This window comes from Rattus norvegicus, chromosome 2 (genome assembly GCF_021556685.1).
Source record: "Rattus norvegicus strain SHRSP/BbbUtx chromosome 2, alternate assembly SHRSP_T2T, whole genome shotgun sequence".
In the NCBI taxonomy this organism is placed as follows: Eukaryota; Metazoa; Chordata; class Mammalia; order Rodentia; family Muridae; genus Rattus; species Rattus norvegicus.
In genome coordinates this window covers 108,580,745-108,608,545 of record NC_141535.1, presented here as the reverse complement: position 1 = coordinate 108,608,545, position 27,801 = coordinate 108,580,745, and the positions used below count along the sequence as shown (strand labels likewise).

Here is a 27,801-nt window from a genome sequence, read left to right as displayed (position 1 = left end):
AATATCCCTATTAAAAATGGGGTACAGAGCTAAACAAAGAATTCTCAGCTGAGAAATATTGAATTGTTGTGAAGTACCGAAAGAAATGTTCACTATCCTTAGTCATCAGGGAAATGCAAATCAAATCAACCCTGAGATTCCACCTCACACCAGTCAGATTTGCTAAGATCAAAAACTCAGGTGACAACAGATGCTGATGAGGATGTGGAGAAAGAGGAACACTCCTCCATTGTTGGTGGGATTGCAAACTGGTACAACCTCCCTGGAAATCAGTCTGGAGGTTCCTCAGAAAATTGGACATTGAACTTACTGAGGACCCAGCTATACCTCTCTTGGGCATATACCCAAAAGATGCCCCAACATAGAACAAAGACACATGCTCCACTGTGTTCATAGCAGCCTTATTTATAATAGCCAGAAGCTGGAAAGAACCCAGATGCCCTTCAACAGAGGAATAGATACAGGAAATATGGTACATCTACACAATGGAATGCTACTCAGCTCTCAAAAACAATGACTTCATGAAATTCATAGGCAAACGGATTGACCTAGAAAATGTCATCCTGTATGAGGTAACCCAATCACAGAAAAACACACATATTATGCATTCACTGATAAGTGGATATTAGCCCACAAACTCGAATTAGCCATGATACATTCCACAGATCACATGAAGCTCAAGAAGATGGATGAACAAAGTGTGGATGCTTCACTCCTTCTTAAAAGGGGGAACACAAATATTCATCGGAATGGAAATGGAGGCAAAGTTAAGAGCAGCGACTGAAGGAACAGCCATTCAGAGCCTGACACACATGTGGTCCATATATATACATCCAGGATAGCTAGATAAATTTGATGAAGCTAAGAAGTACATGCTGACAGGAACCGGATATGGATCTCTCCTGAGAGACACAACCAGAGCATGTCAAATACAGAGGCGAATGCTAGCAGCAAACCACTGAACTGAGAAAGGGATCCCTTTTATAGGAAGTAGGGAAAGGACTGAAAGAGCTGAAGGGGCTTGCAACCCCATAAGAACAAAAATGCCAACCAATCAGAGCTTCCAAGGACTAAACCATTATTCAAAGTCTATATTTGTACTGACCTGTGGCTCCAATTACATATGTAGCAGAGGATGGCCTTGTTGGGCACCAATGGAAGGAGAAGCCCTTGGTCAAGCCAAGGTTGGACCCCCAGGGTAGGGAAATGTCAGGGGACAGGACTGGGGGTGGATGGAGAGGGGAATACCCTTATAGAAGAAGGGGAGAAGGATGGGATAGGGGGCTTATATTGGGGAAACCGGAAAAGGTAATAATATTTGAAATGTAATTTTAAAAAAAATCCAATAAAAAATAAATAAGTAAAATGGAAAAAAATTCCATCAACGTGAATTCAGACACCTGAGTATTTTGTACATATTTATCTTGTCAATATTATGTTAGATATTTTCTTCATTTCATATAATAAACTATGTTTCCCCAAACATTAGTTCATTTTTAAAAAAGTCTAAGAAGGTTATGTATGGCCAGTTTACCATTTTAAAAGAGATTTAAACCCATAATTCTAATAAAGAAGTTTGTTTTTAATAAAAACAAATCAATAATTAAAAAGGTGAAATTGATCATGAAATCAGATATAGAAATATACTCCCTTCAAATATAACCTCAAAAGAAGGGATTGTTGCAAGGCTAAATACAGTTATATATACATATATGAAAAAATCTTTTGTTTCAAGACTTTAATCTGTAAAATGTTAAACATGTGACTTAGGTGAATACATTGAGATATTTTAATACCTAATATAAATATGTTGCACATGGTAAGTAAGTAGATATATGGAGATTTATGTCCATGTGACTTGAAATTTTTAAAACTCAAATGTTGTGATTAGGATATTCAAAACTAAATCCAACTGTCCCAGCTGACTACTGTATGTTACACAGAATACGTACATACACTTTACATCCGTGTGTGAAGAGGTTGTGATTACACTGAAACCTACATAGAATAACTAATGGGGAAATGGTGATAGCTATGTATCTCTGACCAATTCATTTCAATCTTAAGTAGATGCTGCTCCTGATTCAGACATAACTCCTTTCTGATTTTTCAATACATTCTGTGTTCATGAATTTCTATGAGGCAGAGCCATTAACAAGTTTTTAAATTATTCTGTTTTTGACTGCCTGTAAAGCTCCCCACAACTTTTGCTTTTGACAAGGTTATTTGCAGAGGAGGAGTTCCCCTTTACTTTGAAGGGCTGTCATATCCATTCATCATAGAACTGTTTTGTATAAGCTTCCAATTTGTGCTTTCTGGTAACCGGCTAAAGAGCGCTTGTGATATCTCCTATCTACTCTGAAAACCCACTTAGTGCCAGCATGATGGATGGTGTGCTTTGCAAATCCTTTGTAATTCATCGTGCACTAGAAAGGTGACATTGTTACCCCATAATAATGACAGGTGGGTCGGTCAAAGGGTCCTAAGGAGAGTTGCCTTGTCAGATATAAAATACACATTAAAATGGATATATAAATAATTTAGCATGCCTGTGTTTAGCATCAGGGGATAGAAAGACATTTATGTTTTAATAAAATAAAAATAACAACAATAGTACTATCATAAGAATAGAGACATTGGTCAAGAGGTCTTGCCATATGTAATCAATTTTGTATAGTGAAAACATGGCTTTTAGCTAATTCCTGTGAAAACATTTTTGTGTCTTCTTTGAAAGTAGACTGACTAGTAATGCAAGTAGACTAGTAGACTAGACTGAAAAGTAACACAATTAATATTTTCGTTCTGACATATTCTGCTTTTGAGGCAGGGGATTTGTTTACCAACCCAAACTTGTTTGGAACAGGTTTTGATTTCATTCTGTGAAGTTTTATTTTTCCTCAGGAGACAAACCATATAATGGCATTATATGGAGATGCTTGTTCTCAACAACACATTGACTGTGCATATGATAGATTGCTATTGCCATTTATTCCACAGGTAGTAGAAGAGTCTACTCTATGAGCTGCAAAGATTAGGAATCATTGAGTCTCCTATTCCTCATTGACCTATTTATGTGAGGGGGAAAAATGATAGTTAGAATCCTAAACATATAAACTGCCTGATACTTGGAAAATATTCAACTAACATTAACAATTATTGTTATTTGGCAGAAAGTAGGCACACTTAAATGAAGAAGTAAGGAATATATCAAAATTTCATTTCAAGAATTTGAAAATTCAAAATGATTATATTAATCATGCCATGTTAGCATAATCTTCAAACCTGCTTAGCATGAAAAATGTTAATTATGAAAGAAATATGGCTTCAAAATTATGGATAGAGAATAAAATAAACTTGAAGGCTAATGGAATGAGATTTTTAATTTGTGAAAAGAGAATGGCCAACCATGACAGTTGTACCCGAAGACTATGGCTTACATTTATGTGTAGTTCTCACACCAGTAGTTTAACACATATCTCTGAACACCATGCCAAATAATTTGCTAAAAAGTCATAAAGAGAATTTAAAAAACACCAATTTTAAAATGTCCTCCCTCCATAATTTATAATCTCTTAGACATAGAAATGAAAAAATAAAAAGATAGAGCAGCAGGCATTTGGCTCTAATTGATTTTTGTTATAGGTAAAAACTGCAAAAATCTGGGGGACAAGATCAGTGTACATTATTTAAATATCATGTTCCTGCCTAGATGAAACTTTCACTTGACCACCATAGCACTGTGACCTGTACTGGTAACAGTATTCTAGTACTTTACTTTTTCTTACTCATTTTTCTGTGTGGGTCCCATGGTTTTGGTAATCATATAGCAGTCTAAGATAAATGAATCTGAAAACAGCTACATGCAGCTGTTACTAATAAAAGCAGTCTACAAGCAACCCTTCACATTTCACTTGAGAAGTGACCAGATCTTTAGAAACCAGAAGCAGAAGTTCATATTTGGTGAATGAAAGGTAACACAGAGACTGTTATCTCATCACAGCGCATGTGAAGTCTTTAATTTCAAAAAGTTTAAATATATGCATTTAATTTGACAAGAGTATTTCTAAAGATTGTTTTGTGACATGTTCTCTCTATGTAACCATGGGTGACCTTATCAGCTTTCCTTGACCTTCTGAATATGGGGATTAAACACAGTAGTCAAAAGGCCCAGACTTATTTATAATGCTATTAAATCACTATTACTATCATACCATTTGATGGGAATTTTGACTATAATATTTTGAGATTTGCTTTGATTTAAAGGGAATAACACTCAAAATGTATATAAGAAATACTCAAGTTAATAAAAAAAATACTCCTTTGGGAAATCTAAAAAAAAAAAGAATATTACTTGCAAAGGTAAGTCTGATATTCTTGGAAATTACAATACTATCTTAATATTTGAAAGTATAAATGTTTAAGAGTAATAGGTTATAGTAATATCCATCTCATACTAGTATGGTCTAAAGTTTCATTATTTTCAGGATTAGCAAGTTGGATGAAAAATTCCAATGCTTATGCTTCACATCATTTCAAATTGGTATAGTTGCTTTTAGAAGAAAAATAATGATCTGTCTGCTGCATAGAAATGCAGAAAAAGCCTTCTGAATGAATGTCTACCTCATCAAATACCCTTGCCTCAGTTAGCTGAGCACTGTTAATTAAATAAAGCACTTTGAGATTAATAAATTTTTTCCCTTATATTTTAATGTGCTACTACTGAAGGAGTGACTCATCTAGAATTCAGACTCTGGAACTCACTTATGTTAAGGGACATAATTGGCATTCGCCAATACATCCTCAAGGTCTTTCACATGCCATTGAAAAGGATTTCAGTAACAATAAAGAAATCTTTAGATGCTGATATGTATGGTAATCTACCCATTAAGAAAGCTGCTTCTATAGCAGCAATACTTAAACACTATTAGATTAGCACTTGGTTAATTATTTGTATCTATATCTTCACAGACAACATAGAGTCTGACATACATTTTTTGAAAAACATATAATTTTATTTGGCATTCTCTTCTTTAAAATTCCATAAACAACCTATCTCCTACCTTTTCCTGTTATAAAGCAAAAGACTAGGATTGTGAATCATCTGTTTACATTGAATCTGTAAGCAAGAAACAGGAAGAAATAAACGCATGCATTCTGATACTCAGCTTATTTTTTTATTTTTTTTATTAACTTGAGTATTTCTTATATACATTTCGAGTGTTATTCCCTTTCCCGGTATCCGGGCAAACATCTCCCTCCCCCCTCCCCTTCCTTATGGGTGTTCCCCTCCCAATCCTCCCCCCATTGCCGCCCTCCCCCCACAAGTCTAGTTCACTGGGGGTTCAGTCTTAGCAGGACCCAGGGCTTCCCCTTCCATTGGTGCTCTTACTAGGATATGCATTGCTACCTATGAGGTCAGAGTCCAGGGTCAGTCCATGTATAGTCTTTAGGTAGTGGCTTAGTCCCTGGAAGCTCTGGTTGCTTGGCATTGTTGTACATATGGGGTCTCGACCCCTTCAAGCTCTTCCAGTTCTTTCTCTGATTCCTTCAATGGGGGTCCTATTCTCAGTTCAGTGGTTTGCTGCTGGCATTCGCCTCTGTATTTGCTGTATTCTGGCTGTGTCTCTCAGGAGCGATCTACATCCGGCTCCTGTCGGTCTGCACTTCTTTGCTTTATCCATCTTGTCTAATTGGGTGGATATATGTATGGGCCACATGTGGGGCAGACTCTGAATGGGTGTTCCTTCAGTCTCTGTTTTAATCTTTGCCTCTCTCTTCCCTGCCAAGGGTATTCTTGTTCCCCTTTTAAAAAAGGAGTGAAGCATTCACATTTTGATCATCCGTCTTGAGTTTCATTTGTTCTAGGCATCTAGGGTAATTCAAGCATTTGGGCTAATAGCCATTTATCAATGAGTGCATACCATGTATGTCTTTCTGTGATTGGGTTAGCTCACTCAGGATGATGTTTTCCAGTTCCAAATATTTGCCTACGAATTTCATAAAGTCGTTGTTTTTGATAGCTGAGTAATATTCCATTGTGTAGATGTACCACATTTTCTGTATCCATTCCTCTGTTGAAGGGCATCTGGGTTCTTTCCAGCTTCTGTCTATTATAAATAAGGCTGCAATGAACATAGTGGAGCTCGTGTCTTTTTTATATGTTGGGGCATCTTTTGGGTATATGCCCAAGAGAGGTATAGCTGGATCCTCAGGCAGTTCAATGTCCAATTTTCTGAGGATTCTCCAGACTGATTTCCAGAATGGTTGTACCAGTTTGCAATCCCACCAACAATGGAGGAGTGTTCCTCTTCCTCCACATCCTCGCCAGCATCTGTTGTCCCGTGAGTTTTTGATCTTAGCCATTCTCACTGGTGTGAGGTGAAATCTCAGGGTTGTTTTGATTTGCATTTCCCTTATGACTAAAGATGTTGAACATTTCTTTAGGTGTTTCTCAGCTATTCGGCATTCCTCAGCTGTGAATTCTTTGTTTAGCTCTGAACCCCATTTTTAATAGGGTTATTTGTTTCCCTGCGGTCTAATTTCTTGAGTTCTTTGTATATTTTGGATATAAGGCCTCTATCTGTTGTAGGATTGGTAAAGATCTTTTCCCAATCTGTTGGTTGCCGTTTTGTCCTAACCACAGTGTCCTTTGCCTTAGAGAAGCTTTGCAGTTTTATGAGATCCCATTTGTCGATTCTTGATCTTAGAGCATAAGCCATTAGTGTTTTGTTCAGGAAATTTTTTCCAGTGCCCATGTGTTCCAGATGCTTCCCTAGTTTTTCTTCTATTAGTTTGAGTGTGTCTGGTTTGATGTGGAGGTCCTTGATCCACTTGGACTTAAGCTTTGTACAGGGTGATAAGCATGGATCGATCTGCATTCTTCTACATGTTGACCTCCAGTTGAACCAGCACCATTTGCTGAAAATGCTATCTTTTTTCCATTGGATGGTTTTGGCTCCTTTGTCAAAAATCAGGTGACCATAGGTGTGTGGGTTCATTTCTGGGTCTTCAATTCTATTCTATTGGTCTATCTGTCTGTCTTTGTACCAATACCATGCAGTTTTTATCACTATTGCTCTGTAATACTGCTTGAGTTCAGGGATAGTGATTCCCCCTGAAGTCCTTTAATTGTTGAGGATAGCTTTAGCTATCCTGGGTTTTTTGTTATTCCAGATGAATTTGCAAATTGTTCTGTCTAACTCTTTGAAGAATTGGATTGGTATTTTGATGGGGATTGCATTGAATCTGTAGATTGCTTTTGGTAAAATGGCCATTTTTACTATATTAATCCTGCCAATCCATGAGCATGGGAGATCTTTCCATCTTCTGAGGTCTTCTTCAATTTCCTTCTTCAGTGTCTTGAAGTTCTTATTGTACAGATCTTTTACTTGCTTGGTTAAAGTCACACCGAGGTACTTTATATTATTTGGGTCTATTATGAAGGGTGTCGTTTCCCTAATTTCTTTCTCGACTTGTTTCTCTTTTGTGTAGAGGAAGGCTACTGATTTATTTGAGTTTATTTTATACCCAGCCACTTTGCTGAAGTTGTTTATCAGCTTTAGTAGTACCCTGGTGGAACTTTTGGGCTCACTGAAATATACTATCATATCATCTGCAAACAGTGATATTTTGACTTCTTCTTTTCCGATCTGTATCCCCTTGACCTCCTTTTGTTGTCTGATTGCTCTGGCTAGAACTTCAAGAACTATATTGAATAAGTAGGGAGAGAGTGGGCAGCATTGTCTAGTCCCTGATTTTAGTGGGATTGCTTCGAGTTTCTCTCCATTTAGTTTAATGTTAGCAACTGGTTTGCTCTATATGGCTTTTACTATGTTCAGGTATGGGCCTTGAATTCCTATTCTTTCCAGGACTTTTATCATGAAGGGGTGTTGAATTTTGTCAAATGCTTTCTCAGCATCTAATGAAATGATCATGTGGTTTTGTTCTTTCAGTTTGTTTATATAATGGATCACGTTGATGGTTTTCCGTATAATAAACCATCCCTGCATGCCTGGGATGAAGCCTACTTAGTCATGGTGGATGATTTTTTTGATGTGCTCTTGGATTCGGTTTGCCAGAATTTTGTTGAGTATTTTTGCGTCGATATTCATAAGGGAAATTGGTTTGAAGTTCTCTTTCTTTGTTGTGTCTTTGTGTGGTTTAGGTATAAGAGTAATTGTGGCTTCGTAGAAGGTATTCCGTAGTGATCCATCTGTTTCAATTTTGTGGAATAGTTTGGATAATATTGGTATGAGGTCTTCTCTGAAGGTTTGGTAGAATTCTGCACTAAACCCGTCTGGACCTGGGTTCTTTTTGGTTGGGAGACCTTTAATGACTGCTTCTATTTCCTTAGGAGTTATGGGGTTGTTTAACTGGTTTATCTGTTCCTGATTTAACTTCGGTACCTGGTATCTGTCTAGGAAATTGTCCATTTCCTGAAGATTTTCAAGTTTTGTTGAATATAGGTTTTTATAGTAAGATCTGATGATTTTTAGAATTTCCTGTGAATCTGTTGTTATGTCTCCCTTTTCATTTCTGATTTTGTTAATTTGGACACACTCTCTGTGTCCTCTCGTTAGTCTGGCTAAGGGTTTATCTATATTGTTGATTTATCAAAGAACCAACTTTTGGTTCTGTTGATTCTTTCTATGGTCCTTTTTGTTTCTACTTGGTTGATTTCAGCTCTGAGTTTGATTATTTCCTGCCTTCTACTCCTCCTGGGTGTATTTGCTTCTTTTTGTTCTAGAGCTTTTAGGTGTGCTGTCAAGCTGCTGACATATGCTCTTTCCTGTTTCTTTCTGCAGGCACTCAGCGCTATGAGTTTTCCTCTTAGCACAGCTTTCATTGTGTCCCATAAGTTTGGGTATGTTGTACCTTCATTTTCATTAAATTCTAAAAAGTTTTTAATTTCTTTCTTTATTTCTTCCTTGACCAGGTTATCATTGAGTAAAGCATTGTTCAATTTCCAAGTATATGTGGGCATTCTTCCTTGATTGTTATTGAAGACCAGTTTTAGGCCGTGGTGGTCCGATAGCACGCATGGGATTATTTCTATCTTTCTGTACCTGTTGAGGCCCGTTTTTTGACCAATTATATGGTCAATTTTGGAGAAAGTACCATGAGGAGCTGAGAAGAAGGTATATCCTTTTGCTTTAGGATAGAATATTCTATAAATATCCGTTAAGTCCATTTGGCTCATGACTTCTCTTAGTCTGTCTACATCTCTGTTCAATTTCTGTTTCCATGATCTGTCCATTGATGAGAGTGGGGTGTTGAAATCTCCCACTATTATTGTGTGAGGTGCAATGTGTGTTTTGAGATTTAGTAAGGTTTCTTTTACATATGTAGGTGCCCTTGTATTTGGGGCATAGATATTTAGGATTGAGAGTTCATCTTGGTGGATTTTTTCCTTTGATGAATATGAAGTGTCCTTCCTTATCTTTTTTGATGACTTTTAATTGAAAATTGATTTTATTTGATATTAGAATGGCTACTCCAGCTTGCTTCTTCTGACCATTTGCTTGGAAAATTGTTTTCCAGCATTTCACTCTGAGGTAATGTCTGTCTTCGTCTCTGAGGTGTGTTTCCTGTAGGCAGCAGAATGCAGGGTCCTCGTGGCGTATCCAGTTTGTTAATCTATATCTTTTTATTGGGGAGTTGAGGCCATTGATATTGAGAGATATTAAGGAATAGTGATTATTGCTTCCCGTTATATTCATATTTGGATGTGAGGTTATATTTGTGTGCTTTCATTCTCTTTGTTTTGTTGCCAAGACGATTAGTTTCTTGCTTCTTCTAGGTTATAGCTTGCCTCCTTATGTTGGGCTTTACCATTTATTATCCTTTGTAGTGCTGGATTTGTAGAAAGATATTGTGTAAATTTGGTTTTGTCATGGAATATCTTGTTTTCTCCATCTATGTTAATTGAGAGTTTTGCAGGATACAGTAACCTGGGCTGGCATTTGTGTTCTCTTAGGGTCTGTATGACATCAGTCCAGGATCTTCTGGCCTTCATAGTTTCTGGCGAGAAGTCTGGTGTGATTCTGATAGGTCTGCCTTTATATGTTACTTGACCTTTTTCCCTTACTGCTTTTAATATTCTTTCTTTATTTTGTGCGTTTGGTGTTTTGAATATTATGTGACGGGAGGTGTTTCTTTTCTGGTCCAATCTATTTGGAGTTCTGTAGGCTTCTTGTATGCCTATGGGTATCTCTTTTTTTAGATTAGGGAAGTTTTCTTCTATGATTTTTTTGAAGATATTTACTGGTCCTTTGAGCTGGGAGTATTCACTCTCTTCTATACCTATTATCCTTAGGTTTGATCTTCTCATTGAGTCCTGGATTTCCTGTATGTTTTGGACCAGTAGCTTTTTCCGCTTTACATTATCTTTGACAGTTGAGTCAATGATTTCTATGGAATCTTCTGCTCCTTAGATTCTCTCTTCCATCTCTTGTATTCTGTTGGTGAAGCTTGTATCTACAGCTCCTTGTCTCTTTTGGTTTTCTATATCCAGGGTTGTTTCCCTGTGTTCTTTCTTGATTGCTTCTATTTCCATTTTTAATTCCTTCAACTGTTTGATTGTGTTTTCCTGGAATTCTTTCAGGGATTTTTGTGATTCCTCTCTGTAGGCTTCTACTTGTTTATTAATGTTTTCCTGTGTTTCCCTAAGGGAGTTCTTCACGTCTTTCTTGAAGTCCTCCAGCATCATGATCAAATATGATTTTGAAACTAGATCTTGCTTTTCTGGTGTGTTTGGATATTCCATGTTTGTTTTGGTGGGAGAATTTGGCTCCGATGATGCCAAGTAGTCTTGGTTTCTGTTGCTTGGGTTCCTGTGCTTGCCTCTCGCCATCAGATTATCTCTAGTGTTACTTTGTTCTGCTATTTCTGACAGTTGCTAGACTGTCCTATAAGCCTGTGTGTCAGGAGTGCTGTAGACCTATTTTCCTCTCTTTCAGTCAGTTATGGGGACAGAGTGTTCTGCTTTCGGGCGTGTAGTTTTTTCCTCTCTACAGGTCTTCAGCTGTTCCTGTGACCCTGTGTCTTGAGTTCACCAGGCAGCTTTCTTGCAACAGAAAAGTTGGTCTTACCTGTGGTCCCGAGGCTCAAGTTCGCTCGTGGGGTGCTGCCCAAGGGCTCTCTGCAGCGGCAGCAACCAGGAAGACCTGTGCCGCCCCTTCTGGGAGCTTCAGAGCACCAGGGTTCCAGATGGCGTTTGGTGTTTTCCTCTGGCGTCCGAGATGTGTGTGCAGAGAGCAGTCTCTTCTGGTTTCCCAGGCTTGTCTGCCTCTCTGAAGGTTTAGCTCTCCCTCCCATGGGATTTGGGTGCAGAGTACTGTTTATCTGGTCTGTTTCCTTCAGGTTCCGGCGGTGTCTCAGGCAGGGGTCCTGCCGCTCCTGGGCCCTCCCCCACGGGAGCCCAGAGGCCTTATACAGTTTCCTCTTGGGCCAGGGATGTGGGCAGGGGTGAGTAGTGTTGGTGGTCTCTTCCGCTCTGCAGCCTCAGGAGTGCCCACCTGACCAGGCGGTTGGGTCTCTCTCCTACAGGGTCTGGGAGCAGAGAGCTGCTGCGGGCCGGGATCCGGGGGTGTGGAGCTTATTTTTTTAATTCTATAGAGTCCAGGATTTCCATCAAGAGGGAATAGGTCTTCCCATACCAATTAATGCAATCAAAATATCTCATTAGCAGGTATGCCCAGAGACCCAACTCCCTGCTTGCTCTATATTCTTAAAGTTCAGCTAACATTAACCATTACTGGAAGGCTGTCGATAGATATACCTGTAATTTGATCACTTTTCATTGGTTTTTAGACTTTGTTTTTAGATACTCAATTTGTGTGTGTGTGTGTGTGTGTGTGTCTGTGTGTGTTCTAGATGAGCTTGTCACCTCTGACCATACATGACTAAAATTTGACAGAGCCCTTTGTTCCTGATAGTACTTCATTTTGAAGTGTCATTACAAAGTCATTGCCAACCATGTTGAGAGACATAAAACAAAAATATAGAACTCAAATTTCTAATTTCTACTCAAATTGGATCAATCACAGGGATAGAGGTTTTCTCTTTGCCCACTCTCATGCTGTCGTTGATTCTATGCTTTAGTCTCCTGTGTGAAATGAGTATAATGCCAGGAATCTGCCTCTTTACTCTTTTTCTAAGACGTGAAAAGATAACAATTCTACCATGGTTGTGTTTAGCGCAATAAGGCTGTACAGAATGCTTCAAGAAATAGCTTTTAAGGTGGATGTGTAAACAGCAATAATTTTATTATTAAAAGTGAGGACAGACTCATTTGATCATTAATTTTTCTTTTTGATTCTCCTCATTAGGACTGCTCTCACTTCATTCCACTTTAGAAATGGAGTATGAGTTATGATCCCAGTTTTGTACCATCTGCTATTCTTGTTTTACACACACACACACACACACACACACACACACACACACACACACACACACACACATTTCATTTAATCATTCTTTGTTTGGTGACCTCCTTGTACTATTTTCTAAAGACAAGAGGATAATCCTGGCCACTCTATGATTGACAAATTCCTGAATATCCTTATCAGCACATGCATGTATCAAAAAGTATGTATGTTATTACAAATCTATATTATCCTATTATATTGTATTTATACCAACAAGAATGAGCACTATCAGAAGTCCAGCTTCTCCTTTAATAAACGTGATAGCTTTGTCAATGTCAAGATTATGATATAGCCATGTGGCATAAATAATTCTATCAACAGAATTTTAATTTCTATACCAATTAACATTGGAATAAATGCTAACTTTGTGATTCAGTGTTTGTTTCTAACTAGTGTGATTATTGACCCAGAATAAAGCATAATAGAAATTAGAAAATTATCCATTTTCTTTTGAAATTGTGCCCCCTGTTTACAATAGTTTTATGCATATAAAAATTATATATTTAATATTTGATGAAGATTATTTTATATATTGTGTTGGTTTAATGTTCTTTTTTCAGTTAAACAAATAGATACAAAAGGCACTTCATCCTAACATTTAATTTCCATCACAAAATATTGAAGTATCAATGTCAAAGAAATTATATTAACAGACAGTTTTTTTTATTACCTCACATCTATTGAAATATTTGACCCCACTTACTTTTACTTCTATATTCGATGTATTTGGAAGAAAAAGTTTTGATTTATTATTTGTATTTGTTCTGTATAATTTGAGATATTTTATTTAATTTAAATCACCTTGTCATGATACTATCCTTCTTTCTCTTTAACCATTTCCTTACTATTATCTAGATTTCTGGGAATGTTCAAGTGCTCAGAGTGTAAAAGCTCTTGCTGCTAAGCCTGGCATCCCAATTTCAATCCTTAGAATTGACACTAGTGGAAAGAGAAAACCAGTGCCTGATGTAAGTTGTCTTATGACCTCTATATGTGCTTCATAACAAATGTGTGCCCATGCACATAGACACATACACACATGAACACACATGTGTATATTATCACAACTATTATCATTACAACTTTTGAAATAAAATTAATTAATTAATATATTAAAACATTTTAAAATATAGTGCTTCTTCAGTAAATTAAAAAACTATTTTAGAAGCAATTCTGCTTCATATTTGTAAAATATTTTTGATAATTTCATCAGTCATGAATATTATGTTTATGTTCTTTCAAGCCTTCCTCCCTCCCCTCATCTCTTTTAATGTTCCCTCAACTCCTTCTCAAATTCACGACATTCTCTCCTCTGATTACTATTGTCTTTAACATACACACACACACACACACACACACACACACACACACACACACACAGCCTATTGGATACTGGGTCCATTAAGTGTTGCTCATGTGTACATGTATTTAGGACTGGGTACTTGGTTTTAGATAATGTTTATGTTAGATGTTATTTATGCTAGATGATTAAGAACACCCCTCTCAGGAAACAGGTTCTCCCTCATTCAGAAAGGACTGGTTGTCTTTATTTCTTTGTCTAAGAATAGGGTCTTGAGAAATTTCCCCCATGACATTAACAAGCTGACTGGTGTGATCGTATAAAGTTTAGATTTCTTGTGTGCAGCACCACTGTCAATCTAGAAGATACTATCTAGCATAGTGAATCATAGACGGTTTTCTGGCTCTAACAATCTTTCTCTTCTCCTTTTGTATGTCTGCTTCATGTCTATTCTTCCCAGTGCATACATCTTAAGAGAATGAGTCCTTTAGAGTTTACAGGAAGCTGATTATATGTAACTAAATCCTCTTGTGGGAGGGACATAAAAGAGCAAAAATGTGTTCTCTCTTTCTCTCTCTATCTCTATTTCTGTCTCTTTAGCTCTCTCTCCTTCTTCCCAACCCCTCTCATGTAGTGAGTTAAGCAAAAAGGAAATCACTCAGCAGAAGCAGATTTTACAGGCATTTTGGTATTTTATTCTCAGCCTGCAGAGCAAGCAAAAAATAAACTTTTATTGTTGGGCTGCTGAGGCTGTGGAAGTGTGCAATGCCAGTGAAACAACCTCAAACAATTATCAGAGATTCTATTTTGATGGTCATCGTACAAAACAAAATAAGTCTGCAAATTATTTTACTTTGTGTACAATGGGGAGGTGATAATAAAGTGTTGTATGTTTCATAAATGTCTGTGTGGAAGGAATGCTCTTTTTTTTTTTTTTTGAAAAAGTGTGAAGGACACAGACCGAAGTTAGTTGTCCTCTAATACCTGTCACCTTGTTTTTGATGCAGGGCTCTCACCTTTTCTAGAGCTCATGTATCCACATCATTTGGTGACAATCCTGCAGGTACTCTTTTATTGGTCCTCAGGTTATGGGCTCAGTATCAATGCCACATTGTTCACTGTGGACCTGAACTCAGGGCTTCAGCTGTATACATCAAAAACCTTCCCCTACCCCCTAGAAAAACATAATTTTAAGTAGAGCCTTTGTTCCAGAAAGTGGCTGGTCCTGTTTAACTAGACAGCACCATGAACATTTCTTCAACCAGTGAGGTCCTTTGTTAAAAACTTTTCTTGATGAAATGTCCTCCAGGAGATGACTTTAGAGGGTCTGTGCTGCTCTTAATTCCAGTGACAAAGTGACAGTTGGTTCCTATTACTAGGCCTTAGTTTATTTATGCAAGATGTGGAGCCAATATTGAACTGCAAACTGAGATGGTTACTCTGTACTGTGTTCCCGGCACATGGATTTATCAAATATTATTTTAGTTATTGTTATTGTTCCATAAGCATATCTGATTAACAGCTTTAAAGCATGACATTTTAAGGAAATATTTTTCATTATAAAATTGGAACACTTTTAACAAGTATTTGATAACACAATGTTATTTCTAAATTCATTAATTATCATAATATCTTATAATACACATTACATAAGAATACTTGCTTTCAGATTGCTATGGCTTTTATTTAACAACTATTTTGTTTCAAGACAATTCTGTTTAAGACCATGGACACCATCCAGTGGTAAATAGTATCATTTCACCATACTTCAATTACAAACTTAACTAATATCTCAATATTGATTCCTTCTACATAAATATTTTTCTGGAAACCTCAGTCATTTCTGTGTGGATCAACTTTGATCTCAACCTAGTAAAATGATTTAATTTTAACATGGGCTAATATAGAGCGGGGTCTACTGGTTGTTGTTGTCTTAAGTTATTTGTTCCTTTTTCAATCTTAAATATAAGATTTGACTTCATGTCAAGTTTGGGACATAAACTGAATACTATGTAACTGATGATATAAAGGGTGATTTCTAGCATGCTGGGGAAATACAGTCAAAAGAGAGTCATTGTGCAAATAAATACATTTGGAAAGAAATGGTTTGGCATTTTAGCATATAATTGTATATAGATTTGAGCATAGTATCAATAATGTGTGTTGGGTATGGTTTTTATTTGTCTACTAGGTAAGTAGGAAAGACTTTCAGAAAGAACATGCTCTACAAAATCTTCAAAAACCAATAAATGCATTTATCAACCCACCAAATCATCAAAACTTGAGACTACTGTAATTATTTCTATTTAAAATATATTTTCAATACAGAATATCATAAAACTGTTTTGTACAGTTGTTTGTACTGAGAAACAGCTGAGAAGAGAAAATCTCTTATATGGAAAAGTCTTCAGTCTGATGGCATGTATTTAACAAGAGGTGAAAAATGATTGAATATTCCAGTTTATTCAATAATTCAAAATTTTTTATGATTGACATTGTTGTAAATCTGATGTGTGTGTGTGTGTGTGTGTGTGTGTGTGTGTGAACAAAAACCAAGCAAGGCCTTTTATCCACTTAAAACTGTGAAGTTTTCCCTCAAGCATTTCTAAGTATGACAAATATGTTCATTAATATGACCAATAGAATAGTAGTCTATTTTCAAGTGCTGTCATTGAATCTCAAATAATTAGTGTAAAGCTTCCTAATTTGAAATGAAAAATATGAATTTCCTCTTTTGTAGTGCAAACATACATGTTATTTGATTGTTTATTTAATCAGGCTATTAAGATTATAGATCAATGTTTATTCATATAAGTTAAGTAGCTGTAAACTCAAAAATTACATTAAGGAATTTTTAAAACATATTTTATTAAGAAGAAAATCATAGTAAAAAACAATTCTGACAGAAGTGTTTTAACCATTACATTCAAATGCACTTGAAAATATAACTTACCTTCTCAAATATTACATAATTATTTAATTATAATCCTCAGGAACTAACAATGTATGTTTGATAATTGAAGAAAATAGTATGGCATGCACTGCTCAACAGGAAAGTTTCTACACATAGAAATTTACACTATGCTCATACACATAAACCTGCATTTTCATACTCACACAGACTCTGTCTAACACACTCATACAACACACACACACACACACACACACATACACACACACACACACACACACACCATGGACATAGGTGCAGACTGATTGCTTGGAAGTAAAACTAGTGAACGTTTTGTTATTGTGTAAAAGTGAAATACAATTTATCTAATAAATAAGGTTTGATATGGGTCTTGGTGTATTAGCAAATTTTGAAGATATTGATAAATGAGATAGCTAAAAGTGATGGTAAATTTTAATCATAAACTTGGATGAATCGAGAATTTTCTAGAAGATAAATGGACATTTAGTCATTCCTTTGGGAGACTATATTGACAGCATTATTTACAATAAGAAGAGTTGCCCATTGGGTGTTGCTCTTTGCCTGACTTGAATCAAAGATTTGTCCCATGGAATAAGGAACTGGGAATTGGTATGTATCCATTTCTTCTTGACTGCTTATAATACTCAAATTTTTTTGAAACCAAATCTTTGCTCAAAGAGATTATGTAAGGACACTGTGATGTCCGGCCAGATATCTTAGATTTAGCTGAGTTCTGAATCCCACTCTCTGCTGCTGTCTATTTCCTTTCACTCTTTTCATCATCCTGTCTATGGTGAGTTAAATGTTTTAGAATTTGAAATTAGAAAGACTATATTTTGTATTACATAACATTAGAAAATATAACTTTTATTTTATAACGCACATTACAGAAAGCAGAGCTGAAAGGAATCACCTTGCCTGCTAGGAAGGTCTTTGATGGGTCCTACAGTTCGGAATTTTGTGAGAAGGAAAGCATTAGCAGGAATCAGGACTACAGGCAGAGGTGTCACATAATCATAAATGTTTACATGAGAAAAGAGGTGAGGCTCTTAATAAAGAACGCTACAGAAGTAGGATGTGGTGGAATTGTTGCACAAATATTTATTTGATGTCATATTTTCAAGACCAGAGTACCACACAGTATTTTGTTGGTGAGACATAGCAAATGAGTGGTGTTGATAGCTGATCACTTGAGCTACTTGAATAGTTGTGCATAATTATTCTCAGAGAACATCGTAAATAATAATGATGATGACTCATTGAGTCTACAAGCCTGAGATCAGCATGGTTATTATTTATCCTAAAGAAAATGTTTGTAAAATGACTCATGAAAGATGAGCATAGGAAAACTATCATGGAAGCTTTCAACTTGTATAGGAGGGAGAAAGCAGACCAGCAATGTACTAGCTGGCTTTGTGTGTCCACTTGACAAAAGCTCCAGTTATCACAGAGAAAGGAGCCTCCCTTGAGGAAATGCCTCCATGAGACCCAGCTCTAAGATTGTTTTTTCAATTTGTAATTAAGAGGAGTGGGTCTATCCCATTGTAGGTGTTGCCATCCCTGGGCTGGTGGTCCTAGGTTCTATAAGAAAGCAAACTGAACAAGCCAAGGGAAGCAATACAGTAAGCAGCATTCCTCAATGGCCTCTGCATCAGCTCCTGCCTCCAAGTTTCTGCCCTGTGTGAATTCCTTTCCTGACTTCCTTTGGAGGGAAACAGCAATGTTGAAGTGTAAGCTGAACTTGTTTCTTGGTAATGATGATTTGTGTAGGAATTGAAACCCTGACTAAGACAAGCAATGACTAAGATTGATCCTTGTGATCAAAAGCATCATTGTTACCTGTCAAATTAGTAAGTAAAAATTAGGACAGACTGAGAGATAACATTAAGTTGCACTGGAAGATTTGATTCACAAGAAACAACTGGGGGACTGCCATTATGTTCACTATAAGGCTTTATTTATTTATTTATTCTTTATTTTTTTCTCCTTTTTTTCAGGCTGATGTCATCGATGTGAGTTATGGAACTATGGATGACTTAAAACGGATTACAAAGTTGAAAAATACTACAAATCAAATTGCACTCCTGAAATTAGGAAAATTACCACTACTATATAAGGTTAGTCCAAAGGCTCTTGTTTGGTGAAAGAGTAAATCAATTCCTTTGTGCTGTTTGAGGTAGGTGCTTGTGAAGTTAAATTGGAGAATAATGAGTCTGTGAACTCCAAATCAAGATGCATACCTATATAAACATCCACATCTAAAACACTGACAATAAGAACTTGAGATTTCTCTTCTCAGGATACATGTAAAATTCCTAATCTGCTTTCAAACTGGCTAATGTCTGTGTGCATCTGTCCTGTAGATCACAACATAATTGTCTTATTCTCTTCTGTGATTAATTTTTTAAACTGAAACTTTACAGTAACCGCCTGTACTCAGGAATCTAATTAAATATAATAGGCTAACAGGATCCAGAATTTTTATTTATGTTCACTTAAATTGAACTTTATTAACACTTATCCATTAGATGGGTTTATATAATTAAAGCAGTTCAAACTAAACACTGGATAAGGATCTAGCATAATGTATAGTTGGGAAGGCTTGCTGTTCCTTCATCTTCTATTTCTGTTTAGAAAAATGGTCTCTGTGTTTATGTCAGAGGTAGCACCTTGCTCTGGAGACAACTGGACTTTTTCTTATCCTTTCATAAAAGATTTTGCTAATTTTCAAACTTAAAAACCATTTTCAAGAAAACTGTTGGATGACCTAGTAAGAAAAATGAGGCCAGGCCTGGTGGCATATAATTTAATTCTAGAACTGAGGAGGTAGCTGCAGGCAGATCTTTGAGTTGGAGGCTAATCTGGTCTACTTGACTCAATGTTTTTTATACACACAAGTGTGTGGTTCAGAGAGAGAGAGAGAGAGAGAGAGAGAGAGAGAGAGGAAGAAGAGGAGGAAGAGGAGGAGGAGGAGGAGGAGGAGGAGGAGGAGGAGGAGGAGGAAGAAGAAGAAGAAGAAGAAGAAGAAGAAGAAGAAGAAGAAGAAGAAGAAGAAGAAGAAGAAGAAGAAGAAGAAGAAGAAGAAGAAGGAAGAAGAAGAAGAAGAAGACGACGACAGGGAAGGAGGGAAGGAGAGAAGTACAGACAGAGAGAGAGATGTGAGAAATAATAAAGGAGGGAGACTCTGTATCTAATTTTACTTTTTAAAAATTTTTTATTATATATTTCTTTACTTGCATTTCAAAGGTTATTCCCCTTCCCGGATTCCTGTTCATAAGCCCACATTCCCTTTGCTCCCTGTCCCCCATACGGGTATTCCCCCTATACATCCCCCTTATTGCCCTCCCCCATATTCCACGGCACTGGGGGTCCAACCTCGGCAAGTCCAAGGGCTTTCCCTTCCTCTGCTGCCTAACAAGGCTATTCTCTGATACATATGCAGTTGGAACCCTGGGTCAGTCCATGTATAGTCTTTAGGTAGTGGTTTAGTCCCTGGAAGTTCTGGTTGTTTGCATTGTTGTTTTTATGGGGTTGCAAGCTCCTTCAAATCTTTTAATACTTGTTCTAATTCCCCCCAATGTGTTCCTATTCCCAGTTCGGTGGTTTGCTGCTAGCATTGACCTCTGTATTGGACATGCTCTGGATGTGTCTATAAGGAGAGATCTATATCCAATCCCTTTCCACATGCATTTTCTAGCTTCATCAATCTTACCTAGTTTTGGTCGAGATATATATATATATATATATATATATATATATATATATATATATATATATATATATATATATATGCGCCACATATGTGTCAGGCTCTGAATGTCCATTGCTCCAGTTGTTGCTCTAAACTTTGCTTCCATATGCCCTCCTATTTTTCCCCTTTTAAGAAGGAGTGGGAACATCTGCATTTTGGTCATCCTTCTTCTTGAGTTTCCTGTGGTCTGTAGTTAGCATCTTGGGAAATTTGAGCTTTTTGGCTAATATCCACTTATCAATGAGTGCATACCAAGTGTGTTTTTCTGTGATTGAGTAACCTCGCTCAGGATAATATTTTCTAGTTCATTCCATTTGCCTATTAATTTCATGAAGTCATCTTTTTGATCTCTAAGTAGTACTCCATTGTGTAAATGTACCACATTTTTTTAATCCATTCCTCTGTTGAAGGGATCTGGGTTCTTTCCAGCTTCTGGCTATTATAAATAAGGCTGCTATGAACATAATGGAGCATGTTTCTTTGTTGTGTGTAGGAGCATCTTTTGGGTATATGCCCAAGAGTGGTATAGCTGGATCCTCAGGTAGTATAATGTCCAATTTTCTGAGGAACCTCCAGACTGATTTCCAGAGTAGTTGTACCAGTTTGCAATTCCACCAACAATGGAGGAGTGTTCCTCTTTCTCCACATCCTCGCCAGCATCTGCTGTCACCTGAGTTTTTGATCTTAGCCATTCTCACTGGTGTGAGGTGGAATCTCAGGGTTGCTTTGATTTGCATTTCCCTGATGACTAAGGATGTTGAACATTTCTTTAGGTGCTATTTGGTCATTTGATAATGATCAGATGAGGTTGTTTTGTTTAGCTCTGTACCCCATTTTTAATAGGATGATTTGTCTCCCTGCGGTCTAACTTCTTGAGTTCTTTGTATATTTTGGATATGAGCTCTCTATCAGATATAGGATTGGTAAAGATCTTTTCCCAATCTGTTGGTTGCCCTTTTGTCCTAACCACAGTGTCTTTTGCTTTACAAAAGTTTTGCAGTTTTATGAGGTCCCATTTGTCGATTCTTAATCTTAAAGCATAACCAATTGGTGTTTTGTTCAGGAAATTTTTCCCAGTGCCATGTGTTTGAGACTCTTCCCCACTTTTTCTTCTATTAGTTTGAGTGTATCTGGTTTGATGTCGAGGTCTTTGATCAACTTGGACTTAAGCTTTGTACATGGTGATAAGAATGGATCAATTTGCATTCTTCTACATGGTGACCTCCAGTTAAATCAGCACCATTGTGGTGAAAATGCTATCTTTTTTCCACTGTATGGTTTTAGCTCCTTTATCAAACATCAAGTGACCACAAGTGCGTGGGTTCATTTCTGGGTCTTCAATTCTATTCCACTGATCTATCTGCCTGTCTCTGTACCAATACCATACTGTTTTTATGACTATTGCTCTGTAATACTGCTTGAGGTCAGGGATGGTGATTTCCCCCAGGAGTTCTTTTATTGTTGAGTATAGTTTTTGGTATCCTGAGTTTTTTGTTATTCCCAATGAATTTGCAAATTGCTCTTTCTATCTCTATAAAAAATTGAGTAGGAATTTTGATGGGAATTGCATTGAATCTGTAGATTGCTTTTGGCAAAATGTCCATCTTTAGCATATTAATCCTGCCAATCCACAAGCATGGAAGATCTTTCCATCATCCCAGATCTTCCTCAATTTCTTTCTTCAGAGATTTGAAGTTCTTGTCATACAGATCTTTCACTTGCTTGATTAAAGTCGCACCAAGATATTTTATGTTATTTGGAACTATTGTGAAGGGTGTCATTTCCTTAATTTCTTTCTCAGCTTTTTTATCCTTTGAGTAGAGGAATGCTACTGATTTATTAGAGTTGGTTTTATACCCCGACAGTTTGCTGTAGTTGTTTATCAGGTTAAGTATTTCTCTGGTGGAACTTTTGGGTTCGCTTAAGTACACTATCATATCATCTGCTTTAGTTATAAACTTTACAACCCATCAGTTCTTCCTCTCCTCACAGTACACCCTTATGTAAGGTCTCCCCTTATTCTAACTTCCTTTTCTCTTCAGTAGGGAAAACACTTTGTGGGTCACTCCCTCCTACTAACATAACCTCTGCCAGCTCCCCTACCTACCAAACACCCCCCCACACACACACATAGCAAGTCTCTGAAGAACTAAGCACATCCTCAAACCACTGAAGTCAAACATGGCAGTCCATTTAGGGGCATAGGCAGGCAGGCAACAGGCTCAGGGACAGCCAATATTCTAGTTGCTAGGGAACCTGGGCAAAGAACAAGCTGCTACATATCTGTTTGTGTTAGGAGGGGATTAGCTCCTGCCTGAGCCCACTGTTTGGCGATTCAGTCTCTGAGAGCCCACAAGGGTCCAGTTTAGTTGACCCTGTTGGTCTTCTTGTGGAATCCCTGTCCTCTTTGGGTCTCTCTTTCTCCCAAGTTTTCTATAAGATTTTCAGAGCTCCATCTAATCTTTGGCTGTAAGTCTCTGCATCTCTTTCCATTGTCTTCTGTGTGGAGACATTCAGAGGATATTTATGCTAGGTTCGTGTGTTCAAGCATAACAGAGTATTATTAACAGGTTCAGGGATTGGTTCTTGCCTTTGCTATGGGTCTCAATTTGGGATAGCCATTGGTTTCCATTTCTTCAGTCTCAGCTCTATCTTTGTCCCAGCACATTTTGTAGGCAGGACACGTTTTGAGTCAAAGGTATTGTAGGTGGGTTGCTGTCTTTATCCCTGGACTGAAAGTCCTGCCTGACTACAGAAAGTGAGCACCTCAGGATCAACATCTCCCACTGATAGGAGTTTCAGTTAGACTTGTCCCCATAGACCCTCTGAGGTCTCTCCCCATCCCAGGTTTCTGGCATGCCGCAGAGATTGCCTCACACATTTCACTGTCCATCTCCCTTCTCACTCTCCCCTGTCCTACTTACACATGATCTCCACACTTCCTGGCTAGTTCCTCTATTATTGCTTCTATTTCCCTTTCCGTCTTAGTTTTATTTATATTCGTCACCTGTTTGCTTGTGTTTTCCTGTAATTCTTCATTTTATTTGCTCCGTCGTTTAGTGTCTCTACCCATTTGAATGTATATCCTGTATCTCCTTGAGGAATGTATTCATGTTCTCTTTAAAAGCCTGGGCCATCTTTATAAGATTAGATTTAAGAGACTCTGCTTTTACTTTCCAGGGTGTGTTGTATCAGGATAGCTTCGCATTTTTGGTGTCATATTGTCCTGGGTCTTTTTGATTGTGCTCTTTTTTTTTTAAATTGGCTATTTTATTTGCTTACATTTTAAATGTTATTTCCCTTCCAAGTTAAACCCCCCATCCCCTCTCCACCCCACTCTCCTATGAGGGTGCTCCTCCACCTGCCCACCCCTCAGGCGTCAGTGCCCCTGCATTCCCCTACCCTCCACAGGACTATGGGCTCCCCTTCCCATAGATGCCAGATAAGGTGATCCTCTGCTACATATGCAGCTAGAGCCATGGGCCCCACCATGTGTACTCTGTGGTTGGTAGTTTAGTTCTTGGGAGTTTAGGGAGGTCTGGGTAGTTGATATTGTTGTTCTTCCTGTAATGTGGCTAACCCTTTCAGCTCCTTCAGTTCTTTCCCTAACTCCTCCACTGGGGTCACAACGCTTATTCCAATGGTTGGCTGTGTGCTTCTGCATCTGTATTGGTCAGACTTTGGCACATCCTCTTGGGAGACAGCTATACTAGGCACCTGTCAGCAAGCACTTCTCAGCATCAGCTAGAGTGTCTGTGTTTGGTGTCTGCAGATGGGATGGATCCCTAGGTGGGGCAGTCTCTGGATGGCCTTTCCTTCAGTCTTTTCTCCACTCTTTGTCCCTGCATTTAATTTGACAGGAGAAATTCTGAATTAGTATTTTTGTGATGGGTAAGTGCCCCCATCCTTCAACCGGAGGCCATGCCTATCCACTGGATATGTTCTCTACAGGTTCTCTCTCCCCTTTGTTGGTTATGTCCACTAATGTCATCCTTGTTGGGTCCTGTGAACCTTTCTAGGAGCTACACCCAGTTACCCATACCACACTGCTACACACCTCTGTTCAATTTCCTGGCCTCCGTACTCAATCCCCTCTCCTCTTACTCCTGCTCCTACTTCCCTTTATCCCTACCCTCCTCTGTCCCTCCCAGGTCCTTCCCTCTATGTCCCTTACTTTTTCCCACTTCTGCTGTCCTTTAGACACCTTATTTTCCCATGGAGTTAGCTGGATGATTGTGACGGCAGCAGGACTCCTCAGAGAGTTGTCAGAATCCATGAACCAGACAATGAGTGTCAGGGTACCCAACTGAAGGCATCTGAGCTGCCACACTACCAAGAAGTGGGCCAGGATGTTCTTTTCCTAAGAACTTCCACATGCATTAGCAAGGCTCAGAAGGGGGAAAACACTGAGGAAACCCTGGAGGATCCGACACCCAATTCTGTGGACTGTGCTTCAAGTAAACTTGACTCTACCGGCTGTGTCCTTACAGATCCTACTCTGCAGACTGTGTCCCAGGCAGACCCTACTCTGCAGACAATGTCTCATTCAGACCCAACCGTGATGGCAGTTGGATCCAAAAATGCAGGCTGTGTTCCAGGCAAACTACAATAGTAGGTAGATCTGACTCTGCAGGGTATCAGAGGTAGACAAACTGTGAAAGTGGGCACCACATTTTACTATGATGGGATTGGTTAGGCAGGGTTTCAAACTGTTTAGTTTAGGGACGATGAATGTTTCCTTAAGGAGGCAGAATGTTCTTAGGTCCCCAGAAGGCTCTGCTGGACTGAGGAGCAAGCCCAGAACTATCAAATGGAGGATGAATTTATATTTAAATCAGTGTGAGATCATGCACAGTTGGACACACACACACACACAAACACACACACGTACTATTTTTGCTAGATAATCTTTCAGAGTGCAATAAATGCTTTAAAACAGTCGCATATAGTTGCAGAAACCCTTCTTAAGCATGTTTTTCTAATTGGAGAAAAGATATAAGAAATACAATATATCCATTTAGTCCTACTCACTAACAGATTTCACCTTTGTAGAGGTGAACTCAGTGGATATTTTTAAATGGAAGTGGTATACAAAGCAATATTGGTTGATATGTGTGGCTCCATGTCCTCTGCTTTCTCCCTCTCAGGGTGTCCAGATGCTGCTGCACACCTGACTAGAAGGAAGAAGCAGAGTGTGGAAAGGGCAGGATCTCTGGCTAACTGAAAATGAATGAGCATGGGTGGGTGGGAAGAGGGTGATGCTTCTCCCACAATTACTGTTACAGAGGTTTTAGGCAAAGGCCTTCTCTGATGATCTTCATTGAAATAGCTCTCTGAGATAGTCTTAGCTTGCATATATACCTTTATTCCAGGTGGGCTTATATGCATACCCTTAATTCAGGGTGAACCAATTGTTATATAGTTTGGGGCGAGGGGATGAAAATATCCAGGGTGGGCAAAGGTCATTGGCTGAAGCTAAGGCTACTGACTTTGGTCATTAGCATGATCTTCAGTAGGTTTGGGATCCAGCAGAGAAGAGGAAACCCAGCTGACAAAGGGATTCTGCTATTTTGCAAGGAGCTCAGGCTTTTCTGGTAACATCAGAAGTCTACCTTAGCAGCAGGGTTTCCTCACAGATATGTATGAGTCTAAAGTACCCATTCTCCTAATTATGAAGTGTGACTTAGGGTAGATTTAGTAATTGATGATATCTCCAAGTTTACATTTATCTAAATATACACTTTTTATAGAATTGTGAATTTTATGAGAAAAATTATTTTGGTTGTGAGCCTAGTCTTTAACGGCTGAACCATCTCTCCAGCCCAAGAAAAATTATTTTAAAATTTCAAATTAAGGTGATGGAATGGTGGCTCAGTGCTGAAGAATACTTGCTGTTTTGGTAGAGGGTCAGTAATATACCTTGCCTACCCAGTTGTAGTTTTTCATGATTTCATGCTACTAATAGAGCGAAATCTTGCCTCAAAGAGTTCAAAAGTGGTTAAGACCATTGATGTCATTTTCTCCCAGTAAACCTTCTTAGCATATTTTGGCACTATAAAAGCAAGGAGCCTGCTAGATATGCTACAGCTTGAATTTTCTATTTCATGAAACCAACCTATATTATGCCTTTAGCAATAAGGATCTTATCTAGTTCTGAGAACAACTGAGAACAATGGGAAGAGCTCATGTTGTTTGAGGCACTCTCCAGCCTCTTTGACCAAAGAAATCATTGTTTCTGTCGACATAGTATTTCTGAAAGTTATACTGTATATAGGAATGAGCAAAGAGTTATGCTCTGTGTAAGTTGTGGAAATGTGGTGGAGAATTTATGAAAGGAAAGAAATAGATTTTCCCATTGAAACTTGCAAAATATATCTTTGTTCCTGTAATAGGGAGCCTAGACCATTTCAATGGCAACTTTAGAATATCTTTGGACAAAGTTAACTAAAGGGTATCACGGTTAAGTTTAGTGTAATTCTGCATGTGAAGGCAAACTTGCTTCTCTTTTATCTTAAAACAGTCTTTGCTAGTATTTAATGAAGAAAAATAAAAGGCGAACATTATCTTGTTCCTTAGCAAAGATGTACTTTTTCCACTGAATAATTTAATGGGGCACTTCACACCCAATTCTCGGAAGTAATTACGAGAGACCAATACCTCCATAATTTGTAATTATAAGATTCGAGAATGCTTTCATTTGCCATAGAAAACATACTCAGAAGTAAGCACAAAATAAAAACACAATAGTTTAAATCATTTGAAAGCTAAGTAAGATAGATTTTTTTACCCCATTCCACCAATATACACGATGTTTTAAATGATTTAGACCAATATGGTGTATCTACCAATCATATTTTGACTTAAATATAACTTCAATCATAACTTATGAAAGGATGTTGAAATGTGTCATTATGCCACTTAGAAATCAGTCTTCAAGAAAGAATTTAGGGGGTCAGCAAGATAACCCTGAAGTTGTGGAAACTTGACACCGTGAAGTTTCCTTCACAGAAACTTCCTTTTCTTCATCATGAAACACGTGAGTTTGATTCTCAGGGCTCACATGCAGAAAGAAGAGAATCAAGTCCCATTCGATGTCCTTTAGCACTGAAACATGCACATACCACAGACATACATTTATTTATTGTGCAAGTATTTTTATGTAATTATGTATTTAATTCAATAAATATATTAAAAAGGTTTATTAACAATTAAATTAAAGTAACTAAATTATATATATACATATATATGAGTGTATATGAATGTATTTCACATTACATTTTTAATATTTAAGTTCATCTTATGGATTTAAGTTAAATATGTGTCTGAAAACTTTCCAATCTTTGTCTAAAATTAACTTCAGAATTTAAAAATCACATCTATGCTTACA

The 27,801-nt window shown here is 37.7% G+C and overlaps 1 protein-coding gene across 4 annotated transcripts in view; it reads left to right on the top strand.

Moving 5' to 3' along the window:
• Naaladl2 (N-acetylated alpha-linked acidic dipeptidase-like 2) overlaps positions 1 to 27,801 on the top strand; it is a 1,374,648-nt gene that overhangs the window by 736,446 nt on the left and 610,401 nt on the right. For all 4 annotated transcript variants that reach the window (XM_087630578.1, NM_001447432.1, XM_087630581.1 and 1 more), the window contains 1 exon segment: positions 18,661 to 18,780. In XM_087630578.1, the coding sequence (XP_087486704.1) occupies positions 18,661 to 18,780 (120 nt within the window).